The 24,772-nt window shown below is 43.0% G+C and overlaps 1 protein-coding gene across 3 annotated transcripts in view; it reads right to left on the bottom strand.

The window, feature by feature from the left end:
• Nucleotides 1–24,772, bottom strand: part of LOC115399856 (Kv channel-interacting protein 2) — an 84,898-nt gene that overhangs the window by 39,301 nt on the left and 20,825 nt on the right. The window contains exon 1 of one of the 3 annotated variants that reach the window (XM_030107491.1): nucleotides 4,703–4,870. The exons of the other annotated variants lie outside the window; for them this stretch is intronic. Within the exon in view, the coding sequence (XP_029963351.1) occupies nucleotides 4,703–4,790 (88 nt within the window). The 5' untranslated portion in view covers nucleotides 4,791–4,870. Of the gene's footprint in view, nucleotides 1–4,702; nucleotides 4,871–24,772 lie in introns of those variants that run through there. 3 annotated transcript variants of the gene reach the window in all.

Genomic DNA, 24,772 nt, shown 5'->3' with positions numbered 1-24,772 from the left:
TCCCACTTGTCAGAATTTGCCACCACCGCAGTCTATGTTTTATTCAATATGTTTAAATTTGACGTTCAGTGTCAATTTACCTCCAAAGGAGGAAAAGAAGTGATGGACAGATGCATAATGACATTTGGCAGTGGCACGATGAGGAGTGCAGAGGTAATGTCATTAAACTCTACAGGTGTTGGAGAGAAGCAAGTTTAAAGAAAACACACAAACTCTTCAATAATGCAACACAATGCATCACTTCTGTAAGTTCACAGAGAACCTGCCGAAGTTCAGAGAAGTTATAAACGCTGACAATTGATCAAAGTGATTCAATAAAGATCTCCTTCATCTTTCCGCCCTCTGATGGAGAACTTTCATAAAAAGAAAGAATGATCATAATGTAAGCATCGCCATCCCATACACAGATAAACACACAAAAAGCTCAGCATGCTGGGGCCGAAGCTCAGACTGAACATATTTTATTCATAAATGAGAGCCTGATAACAGAATCTCTTTGGTCACGACCGCAAGTGAGCTGTAAAGAGATTCAGCATCAGTTTCTAAAGCAGAAACTGTGGAAGTAGGTGTGCATTTCTGTCAATCTGAGCCATTGTATGCATTTAATTGCTGTGATCATCAAACAAAAAGCAGCACATGGAGGAAGCAGGCGGTTCTTAAGTTTACTCTAACGAGATGACGCAGATCCTCTGAAAATAAACAGATGTTTTTTTAGTAATGTGTAAAGGTGACGTTAGGCTGAGGAAGGCAGTCCAATTAAACAGTAAATCTGCAACAAGTAACATATGATCTGCATCATCTGCAGGGAATCAATTTGCAGTAATATGCAGCATGTACTGCTGTTCGCTGCATGGTAGGAAAACACATAAATCTTAAGACATCAAATGTTGAATCAAGGCCATTTATTACAAGCTAAAGTAATTTTCAAGCTAAAAATAAACATTGCTTGTGTATAGTTACTGATGCGTAAAGGTGTTAAAGAACAAGGTGTTGTTTGTTAATTTAATACAGAGAACTTAATTAGAATTTGACAATGTGAAATGACAGGAAAACAGTTATTTAGCAAACATAGAAACGGAATGGATTTTCCTCTAAAAACAAAAAAAGGAAAACCTGAATCAACACAAGCAACAAAGACAAACTAGATTGTTTGATATTGTGATCATTGAGTCATTAATCAAACTGCAAAAACTTAATCAAAGGGAAATCAAAAGAGAATAATCAAATCTCTAAATTATGCATTATTATTTTATTTCATCACACTCCATTGATCCCCTCGGGGATTTTATTTCTTCGAACTGACCCACCAGCAGGAAGCCGCACAGCCCGGCGCTCAGGGGCAGCTGGTGTCGGACAAACGGGACACGTGTGGAAATATGTTACTATACAGTGAAACGGGGTTGCAGTGGCTAGCAGCCTTTTTCTACGAATGATCTAAAATCTTAACACAACATATTTGTCTCATCTTCAATCATAACCCTCAGTGATGTCTGGCCTTTCTATTAGACTCTACAGTGGAATAAAGCTAAAGTATGTGACACTGATGGGGACAGAAGGTACTTGAGGAGGAGAGGACGAGGTCCAGGATGAGGAGGGGACCACGTGCCATCAGTGCAGACTGGCTATTAGTTAAAAGAGCACTTAGAGGACGGACCAATGGAGGCTCAAATAAATTGCTTCAAGCACATCATGTTCGAACTAAGACGGAGTTATACAAAAAAAAAAAAAAAAGAGAAGGTGAAAAGGGACACAAGATTGTGTGAAGCAGGTCTGCACAGTGTATGTAATGCATATGTGTGTGTGTGTGTGTGTGTGTGTGTGGGGGGGGGGGGGGGGGGGGGGGGGGAGTCGTCGGGAAAGTTGAATAGTATTTAAAACCTTTTAATTTCATTAAACAGATCCCATCCCTCTATTTGGTAAATTGACACAAACAAAGCTCTAGGGCAGAGAAGGAGAAACGCATGCACGCACGCAACTGTGCACACGCACACACAGACACTGCACGCCTGCACGCACACACACAAACCAACACTTGCTTTGTTTCCCCTACAGAGGCTAATGAAACAAACTAATTAGTGGGCGAACTAGAGGGAAAAGGGACGGTGATTACAAATGGCTGTCATCAGTAATGCGTGCGCACTGAAGACCAGTGAGCCTGAACCAGACACAATCAGGCTCCTGACCATTGTGTAGGTCTGCGATTGGACAGGCAGAAGATTGTGATTACAGTAATCGCCCACAAAACTAATTAAAGACACAAGAGTCTCTCCAGAAACACAATAGGTGCTATCTGTAGAGTTCTAAACACATATGGTCGACTGACTTCATCCCGGGTGGTGGAGTAAATACACCCATTAATCAGAGGGCTCACTTAATGTCATCTCCCCTTTGCACGGGTTAAACCACTGTTACGTTTGATGGCTGAGTTTTTCCATGCTGGACTTAAATGGCATGTCCCTCAGCAGCTTGGCACAGCCAAAAAAATGCTACAAAAGTGAAATACCAAACTCTGAATGGCCTTGATGAAATCCCTATGTAGCATAGCCATTATCCAGTTCAGCCCTCCCTGGCTCCAACTGCACGGAAGTACCCTCCCTCCCTCCCCACCTCTCCCCACATCCCCACCTCTCCCCACATCCCCACCCCCTGGAACAGACACGCAGGAGCCGGTAGTCATGGTAACTCCATTCTGGATAAACTTAAGAACGTGTATGTGCATACCGTCTTAAACACACACACACACACGCAGACATACTTTTTCATAAATACCTCGTGCATGCGAGCAAACGAGCTCAGAGTCATGGAAGCTACGGAGGTTTCCAAACAGTGGGCAGTCGGTTCTGTGTCCTGCGCTCTTTATAGGAGTGTGCGTGTGTGAATGATGTGCCCAACAGATGTGTGAGAAGTTACAATCATTCTATGGGTTTTATACAATTTGATGTTTCCAAACGGTCAAATGACCTTATAGGAAAAGTCACTTGGAAAATCATTTGTGATATTAAAAGAGCTTCCACGTTTTTTTCTCTATTGAGGAGTCAAAAGTGAGATATATTTGCTCCACACAAGTGTTTTATTTTTACCTGCTCTGGTTCAGACTCTTCAGCTCTGCTGTCGAGTGTCTGGGATGGATCAACAGCGTGGAGCAAGCACCGGGGGTAATAGCTAAAAAAGGGCACCAGTTAATTAAAGTGGAGGATTTCACTTTTGATTACTGTTTACTGAGGGGAGCTGCAGATATTTACTAAAATAATTGCTGGTGCACCACTGCTCCGTTAGGTACGCCTGGAATCTGACTGTTTTTGCTGCTGCACCAGAAAGCAAGGTTCAAGTCTCCTCGGTTGCTTGTAAAACTAGTTTGATGTTTTTAACATGCACTGTGAAACCTTTCCATGATGTTTTTATGCAGAGTAGTTCTGACAGATACACTGTGATTTCTGCCATGTGTGAATGACATTCAGCATTAACAGACTTGGGCAACATCCACCTTTAGAGTCAGGATATAAGATGTGTAGATGCGTGTGCGCGCTGACACACGCCCATCTGACGCTTTCAGTGCACGGACTAAAGCTCTGCAGGTGTCGGAGTGTGAAGAGATAACGAGGAGAGAAGCCGAGTTTGAAGATGAGCGGCGCGGATGTCAAATTAGCATTCACACGCCACTCTATTGACAAGGTCATCTAAACACAGCTTTACCTCAACCCGCAGGATCAACGGCCGGGATTCGACAGAAACACCCCGCTCTGGTGTTTCTGCCCTCGGGGAATGTGAGCTGCTGCTCAATATCGCTCACCAGAGGGAAAACGGGAGGAGAACTTCACACAAGCCCATCAATAGACAAACATCATAAAGAGTGATTTTTGGAAAAAGACTCTTCATTCAGTCACAGGAGTGTGTGAGCAAAACAGACAGTATTATGGGGGAAAAAATCAGTGTGGTTGAAGGCTCCAACTTTATTTCAATCTCAATACACACATTGGAGGTTATGTGTGAAGAGCTCAGGGAGAGCTAGTGTCATACTGAGGGCTGAATGAAAGGCTGAGAGTGTGTGTGTGTGTGTGTGTGTGTGTGTGTGTGTGTGTGTGTGTGTGTGTGTGTTTGTGTCTTTTTCCTACTGAGAGTTTATCAATGGAGGTGGAATGCCACAAGCTTCCAGAGAGCAATCTGTTTCACTGCTCCAGAGAGGACAGGAGGAGCGAGGAGGACAGAGGGAGGGAGTCAAATGCCACGCTCTGCGAGAGTTTATTAAAGCTTCCAACCCTCTCTGTGCATACTGATCATCGGAATTCTTATGCATGAGAGTAAAAAGTGTAAAATCATGTATGCGCTCACAAGAATGCATACAGGACGGTCGACATGCGGAAGGAAAAACACCTCCAGGGTGTTTGGCATCTGAGCTTTGTATTATGTGGCTTTCAGGAGATGAAACGAGGGACTTACAAATACTGCACACACACCCACACACACACACACACACACACACACCCACACACACACAACAGACATCCATGGAAATCCTTCAAGTCCACTTTAACTCTACACGTTTTGGAGAATAAATGACTAAATGAGGAAGGACCTTAAAACACACGCAAACCTTTCTACTGACATGCGCAACAAACTTCAGCTAAAACCTTCTCCACTTGGAGAACAAACCGACGCGCCGGCGAAACCTGTGGGTGACGAAGTGGAAGTTTTGGGCGCCTACCTTGGGTGAGCGTTCCCATGAGGAAGCGGTAGAAATAGCGAGCCACCTTGGTGAGCTGCCTCTTGCACCTCTTCCTGCACTGGCTCATCTCGGTGCAGCTGTAGGAAGTGGAGGTGACGACGGTGGAGCTCAGTCAACGGGTCTGCCGGGGAACGCAGGCTCCCAAGGTAAGAGGGAAGGAAAGGAGCACTGCGAGCGTGCGCGTGTGTGTGCGTGTGTGTGTGTGCGTGTGTTAGAGAGAGTTCAGGTGTGTGTGGATATATGAAGGGCTGGTTCTTCCTCTCCTCCTCCTCCTCCTCACTCACGCCTCCTCTTCCCTCTGTGTTGTCTTCACCCGGTTCTCCCTTCCTCTCCACTCTTCCCTCCACCTGTAGGGTGCTGGGTGTCAATCAACCCGCAGCTCTGTCTCCTCCCTCTCACGTTCTGAGAATGCCGGCCTCTCATTGGTCGGGAACGGAGTGTAGCGGAAAATAACAGACCGGCGCACATGTGAGAGTGCGTGTGTGTGTGTATATAAATGTGTGTGTGTGTGTGTGTGTGTGAGAGAGGAGTGTACTACGAGGAGGCCGGCTTGAGTGGCAGGTGGCGGTTTTCTCTCACTCTTGCCTCACACATCTTGTTGATGCTGTTTTATTGTTTTTTCCTCTCTGCACAGCACATGAAGGAGACAGCCTCGGAGCGTGTGTGCGTCTGCTGCCGAGGTCGAGTAATGTGACAGAATAAACAAAGCAGAGCCATTAATTAGCGTCACGCATAGTTCTCTCCTGTCTGTTTGTTTCTCGCTTGTTTATTAACGCAAGAGCGAAAAGTCGGAGGAAAGAAGCAACAGAGGAGAAAAGCGGAAAAAAAAAAAACATGAAGAGACAGGTAAGGGATGGGGCAAAAAGGTGAATGCATAATTTATGTGCTTCACTCATTTCTCCAGTGTGGTGAAATCTGAAAAAGAGTGAAGAAGCTTGACTGGAGAGAAAAAAGGTTTTGGGCAAATACCAGCCTTCACCAGCAGCTGATGGACGGATTATTATCTGCCAGTGCAGCAGGAGGAGAAGAGAGATGAGGGGAATCGAGAGGAGGAGCCTCTAAATCCACTGAGACTGAGGAAAAAAGGTATTTATGTAAAGCCTTTCTTCATCCTTATCACTCAGCCCCCGCTCCCACTTGGTGTGAACACATGCAGAGTCCCTGAACAAGGAAAAGCACTCACCTTGTTTTCCCCTATGCCACCTTTTTATTGTTTTTCCTCACTACAACTCCCACATTACCACATTAACTGCTGCCACTTCACGTTCATCCCCTCTCTTCCTCTGTGATGCTGAATTAAACACGATTACCGTTACCACAGCAACCACAGACTCAATAGATTTTTCCTGCAGTGTGAATGGCAGTCAAACACGCGCACACACGCATACACACCTCTGTCTGTTCTTCAGGTCAGAGAGAGAAAAAAAAAAAAAAATCAATCAAATGTCAGGCAGATGCCTCCTCTAAATGCTCCTGTTCTCCTCCTGTGAGTTCTGTGCTCCTGTTCTTATTTAAAAGTCGCACAGTGAGGTCAAAGTGCAGCTGAGCGACAGCGGTAGTCCCAAACAAGTAACTGAAGTCACATGACTACAAATGAAAACGCGACCGGAATCCTGAGCAAAAGGAAAATAAGAAAAAGCAGAGCAGATGGGGATTTTTCTTTTTCTTTTTTCTTTTTTTTTTTTTGGCTGAGTATCAAATGGATATACAATGATTACTTACTAATGATTCATTTTCACTTTTGGCTTTTTCTTTTAATGCAGCACCATGATCTAAATCAAAATTAGTTTTCAAGGGGAACTTTTCCAAGCTCAATGTGGCTCAAGGTTTCACATGAGAGCTGCTGCAGGGTCCTATCATCTTTCTGCTCATTGTTTTCAGTTTATGATGTTCTCGTCGTCTCTCATTTGTCTTGGGGAGCACAGGGGGAGTTTCATCTGATAGTTTATTATATTAATATATAGAATGAAAACATGGTGAGTTCCTCTTATAATGCAGCCTATTATGGGAGTTGGATGGCAGTGGTGTCAGATATTTCGGGATGTCAAAAATACAGGTTGTTTTTTTGGAAAACTTCGGCCACAAAAAGGGTATTCAAAAAAAAAAAAAAAACCTGTCAGCTGTCTCCACTGCTGTTGTGACGGGACATTATATGCACTTAACTTAAATGTGAAGCTCAGAAATTTCAACATCGATTTGAAAAAGAAAACAGAAAACATTTTTCACTGCATAACATCTGCAGTGTGTATAAAATTATCTGCTTCGGAAAAAAAAAAAAAAAAAAGATGTTGACATGGTGAAAGCCTCAGGTTCTTGTCGCAGTAACCTAAACCTCACTTTGGCATTGATCCTGATCGATCGGGAAAATCCCCACCAGAGAGGAGGACCGCATGAAACCATCCACAACAAAAAGTGACTGCAATACAGAAAATAAAGGTTTATTTCTGCTGTGCGAGTGAGTAAAGTGCATCGCCTACACCTGCAGCTGTCTTCCTCCTGCAGCATACACCAGTGTGTGAACACACTGTATGTCTCACACTGTCAACATGTAGTGAAACACAATGCAATCCGTCCTGCAAGGCTCAACTTCCACTGCAAATCTGCTTCGAATCAACCAAACAAATGGTAAATTATGTATTATTAATGTGATTGTAACCTTGTACAATGCTCACACAAGAAGAAAGACGGCGTTCAGACAGTGTACAAACGACGGCAGGTCAGATGATGGCCAGCAGGACTGAGCAATAAATGAGTAATCATCTCTCTTTGGTTTGGCGAGACAGACAGGTAACGAGCAACACGGCTCACAGAAACCTTCGCTTTCATCCGCACAACTCGTCTCTCCAAGTCTATGAATAATAGAATCTTTGAGTTTCTCTCCGGAGAGAATGCCCAGAGACAACTGCTCATACACACAGTTCTACACAGAGAGAGGGGAGAAAGTTGAAGAAGAACTGAAGCAATACGTCGATACATCAGTGGAGCATCGAGGATTAAAGTCATGCAACGGTTACAACACACTGTCTGCCGACACTCATACAATCATACATCCTTGATCACAGTGTGTGAAACGATGGGGAATGTTTAAAGTTTAATAAAACCAGTTTTACCCCCAAGAGATGCCATGGAGACAAATAATTTTAATGAGAAATTAAACATCACCATCTCAGCACAACATGCTCTACCATAGCTATTTATTCAAGCTTTTAACTACCATTTCAAGGAAAGAATTTATTTTCAGACGCAGCATAAACGTGAACCAGATGCAAAGTCAGAAGGCAACTTGACTCATGTGAGAATGTTAGCTGTCACTCAGGAGCAGATCTGAGGCAGAAAAGCCTCGCATGGCCCGACACTAAACTCTTTAATCTGCTGCTCTGACACTGACGGCGAGGCAGAGGCTGTCAGACCCTCTCACATTCCTGGCAGGTATCTGGAGCATGTAGACAAGCTGGTCTGCCACACCGACTCCCCATCAGCTGATCGGCGCTGGAGTTCCACACTGTCAAGACGAGCCGACACTTAACCAAGAGGAAAATTGAAGTTTTTTTTTTTTCCTCCAAATCATCCAACAGTCCATGAGCAGCAAATACCATGAAACACCACAGAAACCAACACTGCAACCCTTCACCATGCAGGAGCTTTTAGGATTCATTAAGATTTCGAGCAAAGAATAAACACATTCATCGGGCATTAAATGCCATCGAGTGTCACCGAAACATGACAATGAGCGGACAGGGTGGAGCAGCAGTCTGGCAGACAGCGACTGAGGTCAAACAGACGGAGGGAAAAAGGAGCTGCGTTGCGAGTAAGTTTTCTGTCCCTTTGACCTGTTGGATCTGCAATCTGCCCGGCTGATTAGATCTGTATTTTAGACGGAGACTCAGCAGCCCTGAGATGTGCCCTCCCCATCAAGAGACTGTCAGAAACATCATAACCCAGAGCTTCTCTTCTTTCTTTTTTCCTTTGTCAGCAGGAGCGTAAATCTACACAACTGTTTGATTGAATTCACCTGCTCCCCACTTTCCCCCCCATTTCTAAACTCAATTCAGGCCCTGAATCGTACATATCGAGGTCGGTACTGGATGGCATTCAAACGCAGAGTAAAGAACGTTATAAAAGACAGGGTGTGTGTGTGTGTGTGTGTGTGTGTGTGTGTGTGTGTGTGTGTGTGTGTGTGTGTGTGTGTGTGTCACCGGTGACAACATAATGATTTCCCCCAGATCTGGAAATGGAGCCGGAGTGTGTGTCGGCTTCCACACGAGCACAAAACCACACGGGGAATGTTGGAGGGCAGATGTGACACCGACACTCGACTCAAGTATCTGGCAAAGACACACACACACACACAGACACATACACACATACACACACACGCACGCGCGCGCGCTTGCGTTTGTTTTTAATGCAATTTATGTGGCAGGCAAAGGCACCAGCTGGTGGAACCCACTCATGGCTCTATTCACCGAGGAGCATGTGACGGTGGATGGAAGCAGAGGGGGAAAGAGAGGAGAGGAGTGGAAGGAGAGGGGAGGAGCGAGGAAGAGGCACAGGTGGAAACACTCGTCTTCAGGGATGTGCGGTTGACGCTCAAGCACAGACACACACTCGGAGGTTAAGATAAAAAAAAGTAAGTGTTCACGCCCCCCGTTAATCTGTTTCTTCCTTTTTGTGGCACTTTGACCTCAGAAGGGTTCAGCCGAAGACATCATTGATCTCAGCTTTAACATCATGAGCTTCTGCTGGATTCTGCTCATTTCATTGACTGACAGCCTCATTAAATTTCTTTTGCCGGGTATCAAAACAGATTATCGTGTATTACAAAATGTAATCCTTTAAAGCCCTGAAAAACCATCAGTTTAAGCATATTCTGTGTAAGTGTGGCAATTTCCACCTGGCAAAGCAGTTCCTACCACTCGTCTGAGACACTTTGAGGGAGGCTTTCAAGGCATTTTGTTTGGTTTTTTTTAAAGTATTTGGATTGATATATTTTCCAAAAGAAAAGGATAGATAATTTCCTTAAAGAGTAACTTAAAGGGTTTTAGATGATGCATTCAGAGTAACATAACACAGAACATGCAAACAGGTAAATTTAATCGTGCAAGTAACCAAAAAAGTGCATCTGAGATGGACTTTTTCGGTTACTGGGAGTATTTTACTGTTTGTCTTATGCTGTGAGAGCTTCTCAAAGTGGAAAGATGTGTCAAAATGAGGCGTCAACCGTTCTTCATGCAAACACTTTTTAATCAGAAAGCCCCCTGTTAGACCATTAATGGAAACAGCAACGTGACGCTGCTGCCATCTGCAGGGAGAAACCTGCACAGACACAACTCCGACCTTCTGGCCGCAGGGCGAACAGATGGGCCGAGAAGACACATGGGAGAGGGGAGTTCACAAACACACACACACACACACACACAGGCACACATTAGCATCTAACTTCAATAAAGACCAGAGAGGAAAAGGGTTTATTAATGGAGTGGAAAGACTGGAAGCAACTAATGATGCGTGCTTCTGACTGCTGGGAGAGAAATGCCACGATAGAGCACTGCCATTTGAATACTAATGAATATTCATCGAAGGCTGTTCAAAAGAGAATAGAATACGGACAAAGGAATATCTCATCACACGAAACTGTATCTGTGAACACCTTAGGGAAGGGTTGCCACCAGGTTTAGGCTTCAAGTGATGAGTTCCAAGTTTCATATTTGGCGAATTGAGACAAGAAGAAATGTTTCTTCATGTGACTGGTTTTATTTTTCAACTTTTGGCCTCTTTTAAACTTCACTTCCCACAATTTTTGATATTCACTTTGGTTTAAATGTCAGTTCATATTAGAGAAATTATCAACAAACATAAATTCAATGAAAATCTGTGTGTCCTGAGGATAAAATGCATGTTTGTCTACACAAGTATTTCAAGCATGACAGAAATAAAATGCCAAAATAACACAATCTTAACCATGTAGAACAGAAAACAGAGGCTGATTTGTTTGTGAAGAAGACACAGTCAATGAATGTGAATTAACTTGTTTAGATAGATGTTTTTTCATGGCCACCTTCAAATATAGAAATGGACATTAAGAATATGACTTTATTTTTAGAAGTAAATAATTCCAGATGTACTTTTGACTTTACACTCTTATATATCTAATCTAAAATAGGTAGATATCTCTATGTGCGGAAGTAAAAGCAGCAGATGTATCATCTGTGTTCATATGCTGCAAACACATTTTAAATATTGCCTGCACCACACCGTGTAGCCCAGTAGGGGGCAGATTCAGACCAATAAAATCAACCCTAAAACTCTGCTGCATACAAACTAGTTGCCTCTTCTAAACACGTGTATTACTAGATTTCCACATTTATAAAGTAAAATTCAGAGTATAGCAGATGATTTCTCACAGAGTTGACTATACTGTGATTCTAATTGTGGACAAACGTAATGTTTTACTTGCGATGATCCACATTGGAAACATGCCCAGCACCGGATTCCTGCCTTACAGTGGTTCATTCTTATGCCTGCAGAATAATATAACCAAATGACCATGAACCAAATGAGTGAGCAAAAGGAGCGGAGGAAATATCTTTGCTTTGTGTCGACCTGCAGCTATAGGTTGCTGCCCATTTTAAAGGGTCAGAGTTCTGACATGCTTCTTGCTTTAGGCATTAAACTGATCCGTCAATCTGCGTCAAATCGGTGCTGCGATGCTGAGAGAAGCTGGAAGGTCGAGCAGAGGTGCTGCTGTGAAAAACTCAATTATAATACAAGGAGAAATAAATAAACACAAGAAATGAATCAACGGGAATAATAACCTGTCACACGTATCAGGATTATTCATTGGCTTTTGTTTTCATCAGCGCTCTGAAAAATTGATGCAAGTCAGGAGTCTTTTCCTGTCTTCATTAAAGCAACACAAATATGCACTCTCCTCCTCTGAGCTTTATACCCTTTGTAGAATTATTTCAGATAAAGCCGCAGGGATGAAACTACCACTGTATGGAGCCATGAAGACGGAAAGGGGACAGACCCGAGGGAGACATGACTGACAAATAAAGCAAGGGAACAAAGTGGAGGAATAGATTGCTGGGCCATGAAGTCGACAAATAACCCACGGGGGAGCTGCTGTGTCTTCCACAGAGGGTTTTATTGCCGAGCACCAACCAGTCAGAAAAGCCCGACAGAGGAAAAGAGCAGCGCCGAGTCACACGCTGCTACCTGCACCTGCTTGAAGGCATCAAAAGATCCGGAGTGACTGAAGGTCTCTGATACTCGCTGAGAGTCAGCGTCGTGGTGAAACTCGTGCAATCACTCTCATCCGCTCTTGTTTTACATGCTATCATCTAACACAAACAATCAGTGCTTCCTCTGTCTATCTTCATCTCGCCGTCAACTCCCAACCTCTTGGCTGCTGTTGTTCTTTTGTCTTCCTCTCTTTCGCTCTCTCTCCATGCATGTCTGAAGGCAGGCAGGCAGGCAGGCAGCAGGTGTTTTGTGACTTGAAGATCAGAGAGCCTCAGAGAGATGGAGCCCCTCTGAGCTCGGCTGTGTAGGAGGAGGAGAGAAAGTCTAAACTTCCATTTACAGAGACCGACTTCTCTCCACAACCGCAGCCTCTCACCCACACCCGAACCACCGTCAAACATACCCAACGCAAGCGCATGTGCCGACCCATTATTCTGTCATGCATGTCTCCAACAGGTTGAGCGAGGTGCCTTCATTCCAAATATACACGCACGCCGCCTGCTGCGAAGTTGAGGTGTCACCAGGGGAAAAACGCCGCGTGGGCGCACACATGCATGGACTTATATGGCGAATGAGGGGGAGAAGTGAGAGAGAGTGAGATGAAGGAAAGGAGAGGGAGAGAAACAGCAGATCAATTTCTTGGAAAATATATGCTATATTCATGTTAGGATACAGTACGACTTTACACTGATTGAATTTAACATTTTTTCAGATAACCCAGTTTCGCTCTGTGGCCTGAAACTACGTTCACACTCTGTCACCGCTCTCCCGTCGCTCCCTTTCAATCAGCGCAGTTTTGTGAACAATACTTCATTAGGCTTTATGTAGCTGCCGTAAAACTGTCAGCATTTATAACAGGAGCTCTCTTACTGTCAGCAGCACGATATACACCGACCCACTTTCACCCTCCGTCACCCATTTTTCAGTTTCATCAACCTTTCAAAATACTGGAGACGCCAAATTTAACTTGAAAAACACACCTTGATAATGTGTTCCAGATTTAAAACATGGAAACAAGGTGGCTTTCAGCTTGTTAATGACTGATTCCAAGCAAGACAATATTGATTTATGCATGGCATAAGATGTACATTATACAGTGATCTCAATTATTACAAGAGTGCCGGTTATTATGATGAATATTAATTTACCTTTTAATTTTGGTACCTTTTGTTTTTCAGCAATCTTTAAAAAAAAAAAAAAAAAAAAAAGCATCACAGCTCTCTGTTAAACTAACAAAACTCATAAAATAGACCTCAGATGCTTTCTGTCATTTCAGCAAGAACGTGGTTTATTAAACTCCTCAAAATACTAAAACTTTAATTCACACTTTGTGCCTGTTACTGCAGGAGACAACAACACAATGACAGAATGTGATTTTCATGGATGTTGGTTTACCACTGCAAGCTATATTTTTGAATTAATAACAGAACAAATGTCTCCTTAAAAAAAACTTTCCTGTGATGAAGATGTTGGTGTTGAAATTTATGCAGTACCTCCTGTTGACCTGCTGGTATCAGACATCATCACGAGTCTGGAGGAGGAGATTGACAGATTCCTCTACTCTGGTTCTTTAAAAGGGGTCACTTCCCTCAAATGGTTCACACATTTCTACATTTTAAATGTCAACATTTATTCAGTATCTTTTTTTAAAAGCCATTTTGTGTTGTTTTTCCATTCTATTTACTCCAACTTATTTCATCCACCTTTAAACGTACGTTTTGATAGTTTTACTTCCCCATTACCAAGTTTGCAATGCCTTTACCAATTTGTATTGTTAATGATATTTTCCAATAAGACTGAATTAATTTAATGGTTTTATTTCACTAAATTTGAACCATGCTTTTATTTTTTGTTTTCTTTATAAATTGTTCTGTACTTTTAATTTAAATTGTGGGTGGAGTCAACTGTCTCAAACAACTTCTGGCAGTAGTGGCCCCAAGTGGGTCAAAGGATGGTTTTAACCGTTGAAGACCACACAGCTCCTCCACGTACACTCGCCATGCCGATGCCCACCTCGCAGGTTCTGGGGAGCCACCAGCCGAGGGGCTCAGTCTGCTGTGTCTGATGAGGACAGCTGCTGGGTTAAACAACCCATCTGTAGCTAAACGACATAATCAGTCCTAATAGGAGAGGGACGGATCAGTCCCAATGCTGTCAGCCATCAGAGGACAAGAGGTCACCTTCACCGCGATTTCGGCGCCGTTCACCCGATTGGGAATCCACAGAGAGGATCGACGGGAAGCCGAGCGACGGCACGCTTTGTATGCGGCTTTCCATCATCCGCGGAAAAAAGTGTCGAGGCAGTCATTTGTCTTCCGATGAGTTTAAAGCAAGTTTAAGCTCGTGTTCTGTGCTACAGTGCAGAAATTCTGAGGTGGATACAAATTCAGCACGGAGAACGAGCGAGCAGATGGGAATTATTGATGGGAAAGTATTTGTCTGCCGTGCCCTGGGAGAATAATTCATCAAAAGTGTCAGTGCAAAGGTTATAGAGGCATAACAGCATGCTGAACCTGCATTTAAGCAGGGTGGCTGGAGTGACTGCTTCAAGACAGACTGAGCCTACATTAATCCCAGAGCGACCGTACATCCTGCCATAGTCTCCTTGAGCAAGACCCAAACACTCCACCTTCCCACTCACTGACAGAAAACAAGCAAACATTGGAAAATATGAGAAAAGATGTCAAAGACCTCCCACTCTCTCATTTTTTTTTCCTCCTTAACTTGACAGCTCCTCCATTTGTGCTCATGTTACATGTTTCATGAGCCTGATTTGATCCTGGCTAAGAGCACTAATAGCAGCTTTGATCATGACAAGTGCAGCTCTTAAACTGCACTACTATAATCGCCAACTCCGCTAATGTAATCCCTCACTTCTCTTGACGCCATCTATAGTTTCTTAAGGAGCTCGCTCCATCTGTCTATCCAGCTGGGCTGCTGCTGAACCTTCCACCTCCCTCTCAACTTCATTTTCAGAGCTCACTCCTCTCCTCTCCGCTCCTCTTGACGGGCTTGGTGTAAGCGCTTCCCTTCTGGACTCCTGCTATCGAGTAAGTATGCATAGAGCAGCGGGGGTAAAGTCAAAAATGTGAGGGAGAAGTCAGAGAATCTACAACAGAGATCAAGGGAAATGAGGCTACAAACCACAAAACACTTTTTCATTGGGCCAGACTTTCAGCATCTCTGTGTTTTTCTTCCTCTTACCATACGAGTGGGAAGTAGGCATGTGCCGATATGAAAATTTGATATCACGATATTGGTGGCCCAAAATATCACGATTCACGATATTATCACGATATTTGGCGCGTTGCTTTTAATACTATTGAAAATGCTCAAAAACACTGTGAAATCCATCAACATCTGTCAACAACACTGTGCATTTTAACATGCCAGAGCACATTTTGATAAAGTAGAGGGAAAAAATGAAACTTTTACCCTTGCCTATTTTTTTTTCCAGATTCCATACTGAAAAACACCATTATAACAATGAAGCAGCCATAAAGCTGCCACTGACTACATTCAGCAACTCCTGGACTACAACTGGGCCAGGTTTTTATGAGATCAGCATAAAGCACAGAGATTTTATAGTGTTTAGTTTGGATAGAACCAGGAGAACCCTTCATTTGGCCATTTGGAGACCAACCTATACCAAACTATAATAAGTAGGTTTATAACTTATTTGAAAGGAATCTGACTTTAAAATACTTTTAATTTGCACTACAGGAGTCTGTATGCAATGCAGCCTTTGGCTCTGATATTTAGCCACTATATCATACATTTCTGCACAGTTTTTGTGCAGAAACTTATAATTTTGCACAGTATTGTGCACAGTATAAAATACTTTTTTTAATAAATGACTGAGCCATAGCATTTAGTTTCCAATTGAAATATATTTATAATAATAAAATCAATACAAAAATAGCCAATTATATGACAGGGAAAACAAAACAAAAAATCCCCTTAACAACATGTAAACACATCAAGAAAAAAACAAAAACAATGTGCAATAAGCTGTAGAAACGCACAATGAAGATAAATGTGCACGTTTCAGAATAAAAAATTGCCAAATATCACAGAAACAATCACTGATTGTGTGTGTCGCGTGCGTCTCGCTCTGCGGTGCGCACTGCTGCGTCTTTTAGAACCAAGATGGCGGCGGCGCTCGTACGGTTACGCTAAAAGATGTCTCCCAGCTGGATGATGCCTCAGTCACGTGTATCATATCGTATGAACGCTCACCAGACGCGAACAAGTGTCAACAAACTTTATTTAAACTCCCAAGATTAACGACAAGCCCACAAGATGGCGACAATAACATTCAGGCGCATGACGCGCTGTCACTACTGCAGAGGATTATGAAGTTAATTTTGGTCAGAGGAGAGCGTGGATAGATGGAAAATGACCACAAAACGGTAAGGAAATAAAACATGTTGTGTTTGGTGTGAACATCTTTGAGATTTGGTGAAGAAAGTGTGTGAGAAACGTGCAATCTGAGGCGCTGGCTGTGAAATGTAAAGATGGGTTTTGGGTTTGTTTTGCCGCTGACGGGAGGCGGTCGGCTCAGAGAAGATTCTGCCTGGTGTCTCTTAAAGAGCAGGTTTTCTAGTTTCATAGGAGGCCCAATACGTTGGGATGGAGCAGACGGATCTCTGGTTCTGTTGCGTTTTGTGTCGGGATGTGCGCTGAGGGGGGCGGTACAGTGTCTGTCGGGCCGAACGCGTTAATGCCTCGTTTTTATCATCCTGGCATAAAATTACTTACTTTAGGGGTTTTCTATGGATGTGGGACTTTTGTGGTGGTTTGTAGTACATTTTGCTGCAGAGGCTTTGAGACCTTGGGTTAGATCAATAGCTGTTTCGGTAACGGGCTTGTTTCCAGATGAAACAGACGATATCTTGTAAATGACGTGATATGATAATCTTGGCTGTCCAATATCGTAAATCGCGATTATATCGTAAATTGGCACATCCCTAGTGGGAAGCCAGAGGTGAAGCAGGTTAAACTACATCCCACTTTAATAACACACTGATGAAAGACGGCGCATTAAGCAGACACAGCAGCAGTTTGGCAAAATCAACAATGTAAAAACAACCTCACACTGCACAGATGAACTTCTTCTACAGACACACAAGTGGAGGAAGCATCATGTGTCCACTCAAACAAGCTGCTGTATTTGTTTCTTATCCTCCGTCGCTGTAAACACAATTGTTATGTAAGACACGCAGGGTGAGCGTCTGTGTGGGCGTGTGGGAGTACATGCTAATGTTCGCACTCGTGTACAGTATGTGTGATCATACAGGTGAGTGTGTGTGTGTGTGTGTGTGTGTGTGTGTGTGTGTGTGTGTGTGTGTGTGTGTGTGTGTGTGTGTGTGTGTGTGTATAAATGAAGGTAATTCAGTAGAGAGCAGGCCGACTAAATTCACACAATCACCTGAAGACTCATGGGAAATCAGTGGGTGGACAGGTATGGATCGGTGACAGGAGGAGGAGGAGGAGGAGGAGGAGGAGGAAGGTGGACTCAGTTCCTCTACTATTACATTTTTGCACTCGAGCGCTCTCTGCGTCTCTCTTCGAGTCTCCTCGGAGTAAGTACTTTTTCAGTGGTGTTTTTTTCATAGATACTAATTTCTTTTGATTTGGACTTACATATTAATATCTACACTTAAAGGGATACTTCAACATTTTGGCAAATTGGCCCATTTAGCGCAATTCCTTAGTCATTTCGAACTGCATACTTTATTTGTGAGGGCGAGCTATTGTTTATTCAGAGGTGAGTCGGGGAAGGTTTTCGGGACAGACACAATGGAAGTGGATGGTATTTTTTGGTTCACCTCAAACTCATCAAATACAAAATCCAACAACCCCAAAACACTTTGGTGGACACGTTATAATTCGCACATTAACTACGCTGTGGAACACCAACAAATAATATTGTAGCGTTACGACACTGAAGCAAATACTGGGAACTACTTTTTCTTTTGAAATCACTACGCCCAGACGCCATGTTTAGTAAGTAGTTCCGTCTTAGCAATCTTCGCATAAACAACTCAATCTCGTAATTTTGCATTAATATTTCACAGCGTAGTGAATGTGCGGATTATAAGGTGTCCAACAAAGTGTTTTGGCGTTGTTGGATTTTGATTTTGATGAGTTTGACGAGGGGAATCAAAAATACCATTCACTTCCATTGTGTCCGTCCCGAAAACCTTCCCCGACTCACCTCTGAATAAACGACAGCTCGCCCTCACAAAAAAAGTAAGTATGCAGTTCGAAATGACTAAGGAATTGCGCTAAATGGGCCAATTTGCCAAAATGTTGAAGTATCCCTTTAACTAAGCAAAAACCACTGCAGGCAATGGGTGTCTATCTAAAATCTTATGTCACAGTGAATAGAGAAATGCACGCACATTTGACTCTAAACTCACTCTTTCATGCTAAACATGTGCTTCATCATGCGAGCTATGGCTTTTAACCTCAGGTTTTACCTCAAGACTTAATTTCCTGATTCACAGAGACACATGGTAATTTGACTACTTCGTGAATTCTGATGCTCAACAGTTTGTGAAAGATTTACTTAAAAAGTGAATGTAATGTGCACAATAACCTCATCGACAGTGTTTTGTTTTAAAAAATAAATCATTTTCTCCTTCCTGTAGTGCTCGCTCATGTCCTGAGTTCCTCTGATATGCCTGGAATTATTGTTTCCTGGCAGATTGTCTTGGCAGGAAGAGTAAAATAACTTTGACAAAGAATGTTTTGCTTCAGGTTTTCCTCCACAGATGTCTTGTCTTGGGTGATCTGTACCACATCACAGGGAAAAAAAAAAAAAGCGCTCTGTGCTTGTTTCTTTTTGATCAATGCTTCTTTGGTGTTGCACGCTCCATCAGTCTTTAATCTTCAGTTCAGGCAACATTCCAAGTAAAGGTGGAGGTACAACCGTGTGCACATGTCCCAAACAGCACATCTCACAGTGTAAGACACCATGCGGCTCCATCCACTGACTGAATCAGATTATATACCTGGTGCATACAAACCTCGCAATGTTCATGCAAATAGGAAATTTGAACCGTAAAATGTAAATCTACTGGATTGACTACAGGATCACAACACACTGAACTCCTCTATCGCCCTCTGTTCACCAGTTTGTTTCTTCACCGCCCTAATAGTCTGATACAAGTATTGTAACTGCTCTGAAATGCATATTGACAAGCAGCCAACATCTGAGTGACTCACGGCGCCATTCTGTGGTAAAATATCACGAGAAATGTTACAAGAAGATTATTTACAAGCTTAAAAATGCCCGAGTCCAGCAAAATGTCATTTTAACGTTAATATTTTCCAAGATGTCATCATATTCCACTTGAATAAAGACCAATTCAATATGCGTCTATAATCTATCAGACGAACCAAGAAGCAGTGAGCTGCCTTTCTTTTTCCCTGCATGGATCATCAGTCTTGTGATACCCTGAGCTTCATAAAATAACCCCTGAACAAAACAAAAACAAACAAAAAAAAAAAAAAACAGTTCAGTTCCACATGAACACAAAGAAATGCAGCAATGTTCTTTCTCCTTTCATCAATCATTGTGACAGGCTTGTTTATTTTACGCTTTATGGAGAGGAACAAAAAAAACAAACAATGATAAAACAACTCGATCAAGGTTTCATGAAGAGGTAATGAAAAAATGTGACTTGATTTGTACGTGCGCGAGTCGACATGTGTTATTCAGACATGCTAATGACTCACCATTGTTCTGTTCTATTCTTGTGTCGGACAAAATAACAGAAAGAAATCCTGGAGACCACGGCTCATAAACAATGACGTGTTCAGGCTCCTCTTTTCATACGTCTTCATTTAGCAAGACGGATGAACGCCGAGGAAGACAGCTGTCCTTGTTCGCCCATGATTCTTTAATATTACCTTGAAAACTCTATTAAACAAATGGATGTCACATTATATTAATTAGCCTTCTCTTTGCTGCGAGACGTGATTTACAGTCGCGGGCAATGCGCATAATGGGAGGTCGACGTTACACCCGTGTTGAAATGAGTGTCTCAGTGAATGTTTCCCACCTAGAAAGTTCCACTTGAAGAGCCAGGTTGAGCAGGAGCTGCAACTGGGGTAAAAAAAAAAAAAAAAACAAACAAAATGGCGAAAATGCAAGCAGCTGAAAATGGCAACCAAGTACCAACATTGAAAACATGCAGGAAATTTAACTTTAAATCCGCAAACTACAACTCATCATAAAGTTGCTGAAAGCATCTTAGAAATAAGAAATCGCCTAGTTTTCTTTTTGGCACCACAAAACCAGCTTGAATGCATTTCATATGTGCCGTTCTACAAGCATGAATCAGTCTGAATAATCACAAGAAACCAGAGAAAAAAAAAATGCTGCAACAAACTAAGTACAAGAGACACGTCAGTGTGTCTCTCTAAAAGCTCAAGCACATATTTCAGAACGGTTTTCATCACAACTCATCTTGTTGAATCAGAAAAACTGCAAAATGATATTTTATTTGTTTTCTGCCTTTCTCCACATGTCCATGCATGTGCACTTATATCAATAGAGTGAATCGCTGTGATCCTGCAGATTGCCGTTATCATCCATTTACTGGAAGAACCTTCACTGTACAGCACCGTGGATCATGCAGGGCTACAGTTTGCCCATTAGGGAGTGTTTGCGGTCGGAACTCGACAGCGGCGTCGTCTCCAAAGCGATCGGGACTGAGAGATTCTTTAAGATCACCACAAGGCAAAATCCCCTGAAGTGTGTGTGTGATTTGGACTATTTGTGCTGAAGACTGTGTGTCTGTCAGAAGGACTTCAGCACAAGCTGTGTAACAGATGGCAGCGCTGATGTTCGGTTTTTTGTTGCTTTTTATTGTCTGTTTATTGCTGGATTGGTTTTCTTTGTGATGACTTTCTTTCTGAAATGTAATGCATGGCAGGTTTCCTTTATTCATAGTGTGGGGCGACATCTCCTGCATTCATGCTGGCTCTGGCTCTCAAACAGTCACCTGGCATCACAGTGAAGGAGTTTAACTTTCCTCAGTGACAAGACCCCATTTCTTCAGAGATGCTTTGTTTGTTTTTTTTCTTCTGCATTCTGTTCATTTATCCATCTCTGTTTTATTGATCTATCCCCGCCTGCTGAGTTTGTCTATTACACCCACTATCTCTGACTCAATCTTTTCTCTCCAATCTGCTTTCTTTTCTCTTTTTAATTGTTGACATTCAGTTTGGAGGGCTGGAAAGGACAAGGGAAGGGGGAGATGGGAATGGAATGCAACATGGGGGGGGGGGGGGGGGGGGGGTACAAGTAGTTAGAGGAGGAAAGTGTGTAGGCATAGAAAAAAAAAAAGCGCACTGACAAAGAGTGACAAAGATGAACGATGCAGTGAATTATATGCAGAGCTGCAGCAACTCTCCTGTTTTAACCCCTCAATTTATCAACAAGTTATCAAGACTGTTTCTCACTGTAGAAAAGGCAGTCAGAATAACACTCATATTCAAATGGATAAGGCGAAATGGTTCTTGTGATTCATGCACAAAGAGTGAGGTGGTGAGAAAAAGGCTCACACACACCCTACACACACACACACTCACACAAAGATGTGAGAGGGTTTCATATCATGGCTGATTTAACAACCTACAAATCTGCATATAGAGGGTGGTTAGTTTTCTGTATATAGGCAGAAACACAAATGCTGCCAAATACTTTGACAGGGAGACAAACAGAGATGGATCGGAAAAGCCGTCGCCACAGGAGAGCCTCGGTTTCTGCTGAGGTGAGGTGTGTGTGGTGTGTACTGTAGATGTTTAGAACATCCACATCTGTCCTTGACAAACAGCATGACAGTGTCTTGTACTGCATACTGACACCCTTACCAGATTTTATATTTTAAAATGTTGGAATCATGAAAAAAAGGAATAATTTTCATTCATGAAATCAATTGATTTTCTTCAGTTCTATGATACTTAGCTGCAATATAAGTTCTGATCATATGGTAAAAGAAGAAATAGTTGTTGATAGTTGTTGTCGATAATTTGCTCAAAATGCAGCTCTTTAACTTCTACAGTTTGTAAAACAAGTTACAAAGTAAAACATGTGATGTGCGAGTCATGTGATGTAAAATTAAACAGAACCCATGCAAAGGCAGAATCGAACAAGGAAATGACTGGCACATTGGCAAATAAAAAGAAAATGTAATAATTTCCTCGTCGTCGCCACCTCTCCTTCCTTCCACCTCTTCCTCTATTTCCTCCTCCTCCTCAGCCTCACAAAATATTTGCTGTCTATTTAAAATGATTGATGTCAGTAAATCGACAGTATATCAGCAGACAGAAACAGGAACCTTCTGCAGTTCTGAGGCAATGGAAGGCAATTTGGAAACTGACCGAAGGGATCGCACTAAGGGTATGCGTGCGTGCGTGCGTGCGTGCGTGCGTGCGTGCGTGCGTGCGTGCGTGCGTGCGTGCGTGCGTGCGTGCGTGTTTCTGTGGTGATTGAACATAAAGCTTGCTCATAAATCTTAAATGAAATTTCTATTATTTCCTATTTCTCTCAAGAGAGGCTTGTCCAACTCAAACAATCACGGACCCAACCCATTACGCTAAAATGTCAAACACGCACACACACACAAAAACAATGGAATGTGCAAACACAGACTAGACATGAGAGCGAGTGGGCGCACGAGGAGAAATGACGGTGGAAAGACACCCGGGGAAAACAAAAGGCTCCCATATGGAGGGACTGACAAAATGTTCCACTTTTTACAAAAACCGACTCCTCATCATGTGAGATCGAGCCGTCAATCGACCTCTGAGACCTCGCAACAATCATCCCAGCTTTCAGCGAGAAAATTTTCAAGATAAATGTCTTCAAAAGTTGTTTGAACAGACGGGGCTGTTTTTAATAATGATGCTTAACCCATGCCGAAGATATCAGTCACACTATAATGAGAAATCACTGCAATGCTTGACAAGCGCAAAGCACAGATATCACAAAAGCTCTTTGTGTGCAGCGTGTAGGTGTGCAGCTCTCCATTTAAGTGTCAGAAAGAGGTATAATTTAAAAGACGGGAAGGAGAGGGGATAAGTGTGACATTTGAGCACAAAAGGCCGTTCTGCCACCTACTGCTGCAGAGTGGCACAGAGCTTCTCACACTTCTTGACTTGGTATGTTGGAGATCTATTCCCCGGAGAGCAGCTCCCAGCGCTCCAACTGCAGCAAAACATACTGTGGAGTGGTGTAGGAGGAGCTGGGGGAAGGAGAGGGAGCAGAGCTCCTTCAGGTGACAACAGCTGCATGTATTCGTGTGCACGTCCGTACAATGGATCTTCTTAGAGCTGCTTACAGGTAAAATGTAAAACGTGTCTGCCTGCTCAGCGAGCTCAACAACACTCACTGGGAAACAACATATGGTCATCGATCAGATTCACCAAGCAGACAGCAAAGATTTCAGTCTCCGGAGTTTCAGGCAAAGAGAATAGCTTTAAAGATCCTCTGCATTCACTTATTTTTATTCATCCACTCTGAAAAGATATTAAGCCAAAAGAAATTGTATAAAACTCAGTGATGACTGAAATACATCCATCTGTATTAGACACTTGTTTGATCAAGGTATTCAGGCCAATTGCAGCTGACAGTGAACAGAAACCAAAATAATTCATTTAAACACAAGAAAAAAGTTACTCAGAAGAAAAACGGTTTCTGAAATTACTGATAAGACTAAACTGAACATATTGGGAAACACATGAGCAAAAACATTTGTTTTGATCAGTCAGTAAAAAGGCTTCGAGCCAACAGATGGTGTAACTTTGATGACTTAGTCACTGACGGAGTTGAACATTCATCAGACTGACACTGCTGTTGTGTTCAGCGCATCGTCCCGACACAGTGAGGCCACCCGTCAACGCTGAGACACGAGATGGGACTCAAGCTGACCCTGTTTTCAGGAGTACTGAGTATTTCTTTCTGAATACACAGTAAGTAAAAGGAAAGGTTGTGCAGTGTTTGCCACTCATTGTTATGAGCTGTGTGAGAATCCAAAACTTCCAAACATGAAGCCGTTTAATCTCGTCATCACATCCAGCTGATACACCTGTAGGCAGCGCTTTCTCTCCAGCCTTTAACTTTTCATTAATTTCGATAAGAGAGCCCCCGGGTGTTTTCATTTTCACATCTCATTTTTCCTTGAACTAACCTCAGACAGATTTCAACCCTCAGATAGCCCCACAGGAGCTGGGAGCCAGCTCGCTGTCACAGCCCAGCAGGTGTTCAATAACAAAGCTAACGTGCCTCCAAGCTGCGGCTCCAGATGCATCGCCCTTTGGGGGGGTGGGGGTGGGGAGGTTTAAGTGGGTGCAGCTGCTCAGTTCTGCTGGTTTTCTGTTGGACTCAAATCAACTGTTCAAGCGCCTGTTAAGAATCCGACGGACCGGGTCACACACTTCAACCTTGAACGCTATTGGCTATCTGGAACCGCAGCCCAGGTGAGTCCCGCCAGGTCTACATGTCTCTGTTTGCCGAGACGCAGACAGCGCGCCTGTTAGTGAGGAGCCGCCGTCCTGTTGTTTATGCTGCTCGCTCGCTCATCACGCAAGGTTAATTGTTAGGACGACCTTTATCTTCGCAAACACCCCAGAGACTTTACAAGCCTGACAACACCATCAGCACGAGGAAGCCATAAATACACACGGTGCGCTGTTTAGGCGGCTGATACCATCCTAATCTCAAAATTTGCCATAGAGCCATGAAATAGTACAACAGATGAAATTGGAAAGTGTGATGAGTCGATCAGT

Source organism: Salarias fasciatus, chromosome 13 (genome assembly GCF_902148845.1).
Source record: "Salarias fasciatus chromosome 13, fSalaFa1.1, whole genome shotgun sequence".
Taxonomy (NCBI): domain Eukaryota; kingdom Metazoa; phylum Chordata; class Actinopteri; order Blenniiformes; family Blenniidae; genus Salarias; species Salarias fasciatus.
The sequence above is the reverse complement of the archived record's forward strand: the minus strand, read 5'-3'. Positions and strand labels throughout refer to the sequence as shown.